The 10,381-nt window shown below is 59.0% G+C and overlaps 1 protein-coding gene across 2 annotated transcripts; it reads right to left on the bottom strand.

Moving 5' to 3' along the window:
- Positions 1-1,240: 1,240 nt before the first annotated feature.
- Twf2 (twinfilin actin binding protein 2) lies at positions 1,241-10,381 on the bottom strand. Of its 2 annotated transcripts, XM_013507654.1 has the most exons (9): positions 10,233-10,381; positions 6,811-6,888; positions 4,222-4,400; positions 3,791-3,886; positions 3,508-3,612; positions 3,296-3,421; positions 2,451-2,601; positions 2,209-2,330; positions 1,241-1,827 (listed from the first exon to the last, which is right to left on the bottom strand). In XM_013507654.1, the coding sequence occupies exons 1-9, from the start codon at positions 10,255-10,257 to the stop codon at positions 1,660-1,662; spliced, it is 1,050 nt and encodes a 349-aa protein (XP_013363108.1). In that variant the 5' UTR covers positions 10,258-10,381; the 3' UTR covers positions 1,241-1,659. The 2 variants fall into 2 exon arrangements, with proteins under 2 accessions (XP_013363108.1, XP_013363109.1); XM_013507655.1 differs by lacking the exon at positions 10,233-10,381 and having other exon boundaries at positions 4,222-4,395; positions 6,811-6,897.

Genomic DNA, 10,381 nt, shown 5'->3' on the forward strand with positions numbered 1-10,381 from the left:
AAGGCAGACACAGGTGAGCAAAACACACCGAGGTGTGCATGTGTGCCAGACACATGCACAGACACATGCTCACAGACACACATGGGCTGGCGGCACCAGGACAGATGTCCTCAGCCCCATAGGGGCTGGAAACCCAGCTAAGAACACTCATCCAGTGTGGTAGGCTGAGTAATGCCCCCTTAGAGACCCATGTCCTAATCCTCTGAACCTGTTTTGTCTTTTTCTTTTCCTCCTTTTCTTCCTTTCTTTGTGGTATTTGGGATTGAACCAGCACTGACTACATTCCCAGTCTAAATTGCTCAGGCTTGGTTTAAACTTGCAATCCTCCTGCCACAGCCTCCCAGACAGTTGAAATTATAGACTACATTTCCTTACATGGAAAAAGGAACTTTGTGGCTAAGATATATGTTTTGTTTTTGTTTTTGTTTTTTTACTTTTTGAGACAGGGTCTCGCTGTGCAGTTCAGGCTGGCCTTGAGCTCACTTTGTAGCCCAGGCTGGTCTCTCAACGATCCTCCTGCCTCAGCCTTCCGAGTGCATGGTGGACCTGGCTCGCTGCTCACACCCTGCAGGTACCACCACACCACAGGTACCACCATGCCCGGCTTGTGGCTAAGATCTAAGTTAAGGATCTCAATACAAAGAGGTTATCTTAGATCACTGGCAGGGAGTGTTGGGCACACAGAGAGATGTGACTTCAGAAGAAGGGATGGAAGCCATGACCCTGGGAGCAAAACATTGGACAAGATGCTTCTGACTTGGAAGATGGAGGAAGAGGCCACAAGCCAAGCAATACAAGCAACCTCTAGAAGAGGGAAAAGCACAAAAATGGATTTTCATGAGGCCTCTAGAAATCAGCCCTGTCAACAGCTAGACTTTAGCCCTAGGAAACTTGTTTCCTATTTCTGGCTTCCAAAACTGAACTGTGGTAAATTTATGTGGCTTTTCTTGTTTGACACAGGGTTTCACCAGCAAATTATGTGGCCCAGTGGCCCCTAGGCTGGTCTTTAATGAACTTGTTTTTTAAAGCCACTGTCTGTGGTCATCTGTAATCGCAGCCATGGGGAAGAAGACAGCCAGATCCCGCGAGATGGTAGGTGTGCCGACCTCTTGCCCTCACACACGGAAACTGCTTCTCCCACAAATTGTGGCCAAGAGCACAGGCCAACAGTCTGCTTCTGAGCTGGAGAGGGCCACTCAGTTCCCAGACCAGAGGTGGTACCCTGGGGCAGACTCAAGGACTGATTTAAAAATATTTTATTCTTTAGAAAATACAGCATTCAACCATCCTGTCCTGCAGCGACCCCAGCTGTAGCCCAGCACATCCCACCCACCGTGGCAGGGGCTTTTGGGCTGTGCTGGGACCCCAGTCTCAGGTCCCCTGAAGGCCAGGTTTATGCCAAGACCCCAATCTAGGCACCATGACCCAGCCAGGTGAGGCCCTGGGCACCCTGGGCACACACATGAGAAGCAGGGACAGCAACGGGGAAGGGTCACAAAATGCTGGCCTAGTGGCCCCTGGAAGCTGCACATGTTTGGCCACCAGCCCTCCTGCCCTGCAGTCAGCACCTCCCTGGAGCCCAGGCTGGGAAGGAGGGAGGTACAGAGAGCCGAGGCAGGCAACCACAGTCCACACACCAGCCTGGCTCTGTGTGGCGGCCTAGCTGTCATCTCCGTTCTCTCCAGGGCCCCGGATGAGGCGCTTGTGGCCTCGCTTTCCCCCAGGGCCCTTGGGCTTGGCGAAGGCCTGCTTGAAGGCATGTTGCTTGGGGTGGACCTCATCGTAGAGGAACTCAGCCGTCAGCTCTGCCCCATCGCCAATCTCAATCTGCAGGGTGAAGCAGTGGTCATCCCAGTGGTGAAGGGCCCTGTCATACACCACCCTCGGTAATCTCTACCCCTCCTCCTGGGGCGCCCCTTTGATCTCTCTCACCCAGCTCTGGGGCTATCAGAACCCCACCTGGAATGCTGCCCTCAGGAACACAGAGCCTGGGGCCTGCTGGTCTCCTCTCCTAGGCGCCCCCCCCCCTCGACCCAGGGAAAGGAAGCATGGCAGCCAGGGCTTGGGCTTGTCTGTGCCACCTGTTGGCTGGGCAGCCTAGGGTCCAACGGGGCAGCCAGGAGCCAAGGAGTCTCGCTCTGCCATCACACAGGATTCCAATGCCCCACAGGGAGGCTGGGGTGATAAGCCCTGGGGATGGGCACCCACCTTCTTGGAGATCTGCAGCTGGAAGTCCTGCTCTGCTGAGTCTAGAAGGCGGCTCTTGCAGCTGGAGTAGAGCATGCGTTCCTTGATGCTGCACTTGTAGCCCGGCATGGAGTAGATGAACACTGCGGGGGGTGAGCGGGGCTGGGGTGAGCTGTGCAGATGGGGAAAATGGAGACCCATCTAGCCTCAGGCTGGAGCTGCTCCTAGCCAGCAGAGACCAAGGCCCTGCAGCGGCCACTCACCCACAGACTCAAGGGAGTCACCCTCATGGGTGTGCTTGTAGAGGAAGAAGTGGTAACGGGCAGCATCTCGGGGCACCCGGGAGGGCAGCTGGGCCACGTCTGTGGGCGCTGTATGCACCAGCTCGATGGTCTCCCGCTCCAGGTCCAGCTTCTGTGGAGGGGCAGGGGCAGACATGAGGGCATCCTTCTGCCTGACAGCAACCCCCACAGCAGGACTGGCTGGCAGGCTGGAGTCTCCTCTCTGTACCATCTCTCTGTGGGATCCACATCCCTCTCATGAAGCACCTGGGCCTACACTATTCTGCCCCTTTGCATGCTCTGCTGGAGTGGGGACGCCCACCAAGGGCAGTGGGTGGCGTGGTGCAATGGGTCTTGACCTCAGGGGGGCACTGCCTCTGGGCCAGCTCCTCCTTAGAGATGAAGCCTCCGGGGGGAAGTGCCTCAGAAGGGAAGAGCCTTTCTTCCTGGCAGGGGCCTCACGGACCACCAGTGCAGAAGGCCCCCGTCTGAGGAGAGGGGGTGACCAAGGGGGTGCTGCACAGGGAGTCTGGGACAGGAAGGGCTCAGGGCTAAGGGATCACTGTGAACCCAAGGGGTGGGGAATGGAACAGTGTGTGCACAGGAAGGCCTCTGTGGGCAGGGACGGGGACAGGAAGGCAGGCACGTTCACACACCCAACACAGGACACGGAGGGCTCAGGAGGACGACATGCTCTCCAAGTCCACAGTTTAGCTGGGCAGCCAGGCCAGGGGAGCAGGGCTCTATGCCCACCGGCACAGGGAGAGCAGGAGAGGCAGCAGGGCAGTGTAGCTGGCGAGTGTGCCAGAGAAGGGCCGAGTACCCACCAGCTGGATGTAGTTGATGGTCTTCTGCTTGAGCTGCTGAAGTGCCCGCTGGGCCTCAGGCTGCAGGGGGAAGGCGAGGCCCTGCAGCGTCTGGTGCTTGCTTTCCACGCTGATCTCCGTTTTCACCTGGAGGGTGGGGCAGTGGTGAGGGAGGCCTGCACCGCGTGGCCAGGGCGCGGCCACCAAGAAGCAGGGGCTATCGGCACACCCACCTCATTGATACGGATCTGCTGGAGCTCTCTCTCAGCCGAAGTCAGAGGGGCCGGGGCTGCACAGGACGACAGGTGCTTCTGGTACCCAGCAAAGGAGAGGTCATCCTGGAGGGCAGAACCCGAAGCTTAAATGGGCACCCTGGCTTGCAGCTCCTGGGTTCCTAGCCCTCCCACTTCTCTAAGCCTGGCACTGGTGCTTGGTGGCCAGCACAATGCCCCACCTCCTGTGGGCCTGTGACCCTGGCCCCATGCTGTGTAAGGCCTGGGCACTACCTTCACCTACCTTCACTGTGCCAAAGAGCTCGTCCTTAATGTGGCCGCCCCCAAACTCCTTCTTCACTGTGGCCCGCGTGGCAGCATAGAGCATCTTCAGCCGCACCTGACAGGGTGGAGTGAAGGGCACCAGGTTGTGAGGCCCCTGTGAGCCGGGCGGCCTTAGGAAGGAGTCCTGGGAAGGGCCCAGTAACCAGGCTGTGCCCACACAGCCAGCAGGGGGCGCAGCACGAGTTGAAGCTGCAGGAGGGCCGCACCGCCAGCAGAGGGAGCCCTCGGACACCCCATATCCGGGCCTTCTGAAGCCTGGGCTCTAGAGAACCCAGCTCCCCTGAGTCATTCTCCCTGGGGCAGGGTCTTGTTACCCTACACAACCTCAGCTCCCCACCCCACGCCGCACTGGCCCTGAGCCTGGGGCTGGTAGGGGTCTCTATGACTTACAGGAGAATTATCAGGCGACCAGGCAAGGAAGAGCCACTCGAAGCCCTGAGCATTCTGCGAGTCGAGGCGGAAGAGCATGTAGCAGGGCTGCTGGGTGTCCAGCAGCGGCAGCACAACCCTGTCGTAGTCCTGGTCCCAGCGGCCCACGGGCGCCTGCGAGGCACCCAGCACGAGCTGCTCTGCGGGCAGAGGCCAGGTGAGCTGGAGTAGCTGCCTCACTCTTCCACCTCCAGGGCCAGCTCAGACCTGCTGGCCACCCCACCCCACAGTCACTGGAGCCCCCGCCCCTTACGAGAGAACCAGGGCAAGGCTGCTTGGCTACACATCCTGACCCCCGACCCACTCAGGACTCACATAGCTCGGTGCCACTCTGACCCCATCTTCAGACACAGCTGCTCAGAGCAGTCCCGTGCTGAACCCTCTCCCTTCCTCCTCAGCTCAGACTCAGGGGAACCCAACAGGCCCCTCTCCTCATCCTGGGGCAGATGTGCTGGGGAAGGTGGCGTTAGAGGCCCTGACCACAGGATCGGCAGGGGCGAACAAATCCAGGGAAGCCGTGTTCACCACAGGGAAGATGTACCACACATCTGTATTCCGTGCCCCCAAAAGTCACGAAGCAATGGCGGCCAGCTTCTTAACGCTTGGGCCCCACAGGTCTGTCATCCCCCAGCTTGTGCCAAGTGGCTGAAGGGGCATCAGGCCGCATCTGTGGCCTGGAACCTCAGCTGGGCACCAAAGGCCTAGGCTGGAGGGAGCACCGGGTGAAGGGGCAATCGGCTGGCCAGGGGGCCCAAGTCCTCACCAGCAGGCCCTCATGCTGGGACCAGGAATGCAGCTGCCTGGAGCCCCAACAAGCCAGACCCGCTGGTCCAGCCACTTCTGCAGGCTTGGTGCCTTGCCTGCCACCCCAGAATTCACATGGGACCAGGGCTGAACACCATTTTCACAGGTTGAGTGGGCCCCAAAAGCATCAATTTTACACAAGAAGTAAAATTCAGCCAGGTGTGGTGGCACACATGCCTGCAATCCTAACAATCAGGAGGTTGAGGGAGGAGGATCATACTTTGAGGCCAGTCTGGGCTACTCAGCAAGACTATCTCAACAAACCAGGTTGAGTGTGCTAGCGCATGCCTGTAATCCCACCACTTGGGAGGCTGAGACATGAAAACTGCTACTAAGGTCAGCCTAGACTAGCTACACAGTGAGTTCAAGGTCAGCCTGAAATGAGACACTGTGTCAAAGCAGAAACACAAACCAAAACAAAGCAAACAAAAACAAAAAACAGAAGTGGAATTCTCAGCTTCTCTGGAAACCTCAGTCACACACTGAGGTTGTCACACTCTGGACACTCCCATGTACCCCAACAACTGTAATGCAGGACTGGTAAGAGCCCACCTAGAGATTCCTCCTGCTTTAAAATCTTGTATCTTGCTGGGGATATAGCTCAGCGGCAAGCTCCTGCCTGGCAAGCACAAGGTCCTGAGTTCAATTCCCAGTACCCCACCCCCCCTGCCCCCCCGCAAAAAATCTTGTATCTTGACAGGCATGGTGGCACATGCCTGCCTGGCACTTGGAAAGCTGAGGCAGGAGTATCACTGTGAGTTCAAGGCCAGCCTGGACTATATAACAAGACAGACCCTGTCTCAAAAAAACAAACAAACAAAAACGAAGATCTTACATCTTTTCTGGGTACTGGGGAAGGGCTGAGGACACTCGTGAGCTACATCAGTGACCCCTACCAGGCCATAACGCATCTGAATTTGGGGACACTGGACAAAGCCCAGCACAGCCATGGTTCTAAAGCCTGAGGTAAGTTTTAGATCTGGGCAGCCCCTGCAAGGGCGAGCTGGGCACCAAGCCCGTGAGGGGCAGCCTGAAGAGTCCACCGCAGCATGGCTACTGAGAAGGGCTGGACTCGGGGGACCGACCAAGCGCAGTCTGAGTGCATAGCCTCCACTGTCGGGGACAGTCCTTTGGCACACGAGAAATGGGGGAGGAGTCCTTTACTCCCAAGTTCAATACTTAATCCAGCCCGATACTCTGCTGCCCTGAACCCTCCCCACGTCAGGCCTCAGCTTAAGCCCCTGCGCCCCAGCACCCCCTGTACAACCCCAGGTCCCAGGGTCCAGCCCAAGGCCCCACCAAGCCCGAACCCCCATGCTGCTCACAGAATTAGCTGGATACAAGCCCCTTCTCTCCATCATAGGGATCTCCTAAGGGAAGGGTCTCCCTGTGGGCAGCATCCAGGCTAGGCCAGACTGCCAACGTGAACAGGGGAAGTGGGTGACACTAGCTTGGGTGGCAGTGCCAGGACTCACTTGTGCCCTGTGCCCTGCCACCCAGCCACCCGCCCGGCGCCTGACTGGGTCCATCACAGCTCAGCTCACGGCCAGTGGTAAGGCAGGCAGGGCAGGCCCCAGGACAGCGCATGACTATCTCCAGTTCTTCCCGAGGCTCCCCTTGCGAGTGGCCTCACAACCACTCTCGTTTGAGGAAGCTGAGGTCCTGAACCCAAACTTAACACCACCACCCGCCCCAAAAGCAACTGGGCCCAGCCTCAACCTGTGCCCTAGCTGTGGGGGCACTCACCATCCTCGATGACGACTTTGATGAGCCGGACGGAGCCAGCCCGTGCCTTGGCGAAGAACTCCTTCAGCTCCTCTGTGGCTATAAGAACAAGAAACATGGTGAGCAGTGAGCAGGCAGAGTGGAAGCGACGAACCTAGGTCCTGCTCTGTCCTGTGGGGTCTGGTGGCTGAGCTGGGCACAAGATTAAATACGTTCCCCCATGTGACTGGGAACCTGAGATGGCCACTGAACACAAGCTCCCAAATTTAGCCAGCAGAAGTGGAAGCGGGTGGCCTGCTGGCTGGGACAGCTCTAGTGACAGGGAGTGACAGGCAGGAATGGCACAGCCCAAGGGAAGACAGGCCAGGCTCCGGGGTAAGCCGGACCATGAGAGTGGATAGCCCCTGCCTGTCCCCTGCCCCTATGAAGGACAGGCAGTCGGCTGACCTCTGACACGCCTAGCACTGTCACATCCATGAACAAAGGAACACAGACAAACCCCCACTGCTGCACACCGACCTCTACGTCCTCACACACGCGCATACTGTATGTGCCAATGCATGTTAAATCCTGCATGTGTGGATCTAAAATGCGTGCAAGATAGACAGGAGCATAAATACAAACACCTCATGCTAGAACACACACTCAGCTGGTCAAACCTAAGTAGACACCCGTTTAGACAGGCAAACACAGATAAATCCCTGGCTGGCTAACAAACACACCAATAGGCAGCTGAAAGGCTTGCTAGGACATCTGTCCAGGCCAGTGGGCCCCAGAGGGTACACAGAAACAGACACGCATGATACACTGCCTCAGCCCCCAGCCTGGTTTTGCACCCCGAGGCCCTCAGATGCTACCCTCGGCGCTGCCCTGCCAGAGAGCAACATGCCTTTAGCCCTCAGGCACCAGGGAAGGTTTCCTGGAGGAGTGGTGCCAGGAAAAAGACTCCACCTTGTGCCTTGGGCTCCACAGCTGGAAGGTGACAGCCAGTGACCAAGCACTTCTGTCCCAGGTGAGGATCACAGCTGGAGCTAGGGAGCTATAGATGGTCTCAGATCCGCTAGTGGTAGTGGACAGGGAAACTGTAGTGAAAGGCCTACTTGGGTCTCTGGATGAGCAGGACCACACCAGCCTGACCTTGAGGCTGCCCAGGGGTCAGGAGAATCCCAGCAGGAACACAGCTGGAGGGCTGAGGTCAAAGAGTATTTATAGGGCCTGGATGGGGCAGCTCAAGCGGGGGGGCTAGGAAAAATGCACTCTAGCCATGTCCTCAAGTGTCCCCCACAGTGACCCTGAGCCAGAGCCCTCGGGCTGTGCTCCACCCTCCAAGGCCACTAGCTGGTGCAGGGGCCCAAGCGAGCCCAGCAGGCTCACACGAGGGGAGACAGCCCCTCTGGGCCAGGACAGAACTTCCCCTCAGCAGACCCCAAGCGGGTCCCGGTAAGTGTCAAGCCTCTGGGGGTTCCACTTCTCCCACAGCTGTGTGAGCCCTGGTGTCCTTGAACCTCCGCCTCACCTAGAAAAGGGAGGAAATAGCCCAAACTCCAGGGGCTGTGGTGAGGAGAGGGTGAAGTGCCCAGGAACGGGCCTCCCTTGATGGATGATTTGATGAGGGTGGGGGGCACGCTGTACTCAGGGGCCTTTTCTACCTGACCAGACCTTGGGAGGGGAACCAGGAAGCTCCCCAGAGGGAGAGGCTGATGAGCCCCTTCTCGTGTTCCTAGAGCAAACTGACACCCCAGCAGGAGAAGAGACTTCCCAGCCTACCCCAACGCCTCTGCAGCCACCATCAATAATCCAGAGGCCAGGCCTGGGACACCTGAGCCTATGTCATCAAAGATTCATGACCTCCCCCCAGCTGGCCCACCCTCCCAAGCCCAGTGGGCCTCAGGTTACGGTCCCTCCCCAGCCCTGCGCTGAGGTCAGTAGCCTTATACCTATGGCCGGGACAGGGCTGGCCCCTGGTGCTCCAGGGTGATCTCCCCTGACACCTCCCCAGGTCTGAAACAGGAAGGCGGGCTTGCGCACAGGCAGAAATGGGGGTTCAGCCCAGTCCTCACTGTTCTCCCAGCCGGCCCGTCAGCAGGAAAGAGCAGTGCCTAACTTCCCCAGGAGCTCCTCCCAGATAGAGACCCAGAAGCTGTCACCACACAAAGGGGAAGGAAGGGGCAGGCCCTGCAGCAGTTTTTCCCTGTAGGGCTGAGGGATAAAGCCCCACTCCAGCAGCTTCCCTGGAGTGGTGGCCCCAGGGTTCCCCGGTCCTGCAGGGTGGAGGCAGGAGCAGGGGCGGGGCTGGGGAAACCCTCTTTGGGTGGTGTAGCCACTAAGTGGCCACAACCACAAGCTGGGATCCAGGGATCCAGGCGGTCAGGCAGGTCGATGACGACAGCCCCAGGTGGGGGTGTGGTGGCAGAGAGGCTGACGGCAAAACCACCAGGCTGTGTAGGCAACCAGCGAGGCCTTCCCCAGGCCAGGTGGCCCTCCCAGGCCAGTAACCCACGGGGACACTGAGGCCTGAGGAGCGCCAGCACACCTGGCTCCCAGCCATTGCTTTGCTCTTAGCCTGTCCAACTGGGGTCCCAGGGAGAGGGGTTGTGGGTGAGGCACTGGGATGTAGGAGCTTCCTGGGGAAGAGGGTGGGGGTGGGAGCTGGCTCGATTCTCTGGGGCCCTCCCCAACTAAGCCCTTATCTGAACCCTGTTTCCTGCTTCCAGAGTGGAACTGAGACTTTCTAACCTGGCTGCGGCAGACTCAGGAGATCACAGTGGAAAATGGGAGGGAGGTCAGAGGTCAAGGTCAGGTTGGAACTCTCCCCATGCACCGTAGAGGGCTCTATCCTAGGTTTCTCTCAGCGGGCCTGCAGGAGCAGGACAGTCCTGAGAAGAGCGAAGGTCCGGACGCTCTCCTCGCACATACACAAGCCCATACAAGTCAGAAGGCACATCCCGTGCATGCATCCATGGTAACGAACGCACGCTGAGATGCGCCCCAACTGTGCACACACAGAGACACCCACAGACATGTGCGCACTGCCACACGGTGATGTCTGAGATGGTCCCATGCCACCTACGGGTGCAGACACTCGTTCGTACACATGAATGACTCTAGATGCGTACGAGCAAGTCACATCCAGATGTGCGCATCTGGGTACGCCTACCCCCGGCAGGGACCGACAGCACACAAGAGGGGCACCTCCAGGCACATCCACCCCCGGGCGGGGACACCAGTACTTCCACCCCAGCGGCGCTCGAACATGTGCGCCCACTCCTGGCTGTGCACGGCACTCCCCGAGATGTGCCCACCCCAGGCGACTGGCGGCTGCAGAGAACAGGAAGCTTCCTCCCGGCTGATGCGAGGAGGAGGAGGAAGGGCCCGAGAGTCGGGTAGGGGGCCCAGCCGAGAGCCGAGCCCTGGGCGCCCGCCCGCCCGCCATCCGCCCTCACCGTGGATGCCCGTCTGATGCGCCATGGCTCGGCGACCCGCTCGCCCACGCCGTCGGAGCCGCCTGGCCCTGGCCGGGCTATACTCGCTGCACCGGGCGGAGGAGGACGTGGGGGCGCCGGCGAGCCTCGCGCAGCTTCCCGGGCGGTGC

This window comes from Chinchilla lanigera, unplaced genomic scaffold (assembly GCF_000276665.1).
Source record: "Chinchilla lanigera isolate Chin_1 unplaced genomic scaffold, ChiLan1.0 scaffold00131, whole genome shotgun sequence".
Classification (NCBI taxonomy): domain Eukaryota; kingdom Metazoa; phylum Chordata; class Mammalia; order Rodentia; family Chinchillidae; genus Chinchilla; species Chinchilla lanigera.

What these genes read in the sequence shown, in the direction of transcription:
- Twf2 (XM_013507654.1), bottom strand. Translation starts at nt 10,257, where the DNA reads ATGGCGCATCAGACGGGCATCCACG. An exon ending in CAAAGTCGTCATCGAGGATG is followed by an intron (nt 4,401 to 6,810) that starts GTGAGTGCCCCC and finishes CTCTGCCCGCAG; the next exon opens with AGCAGCTCGTGCTGGGTGCC. An exon ending in AGCAGATCCGTATCAATGAG is followed by an intron (nt 3,422 to 3,507) that starts GTGGGTGTGCCG and finishes CCCACCCTCCAG; the next exon opens with GTGAAAACGGAGATCAGCGT.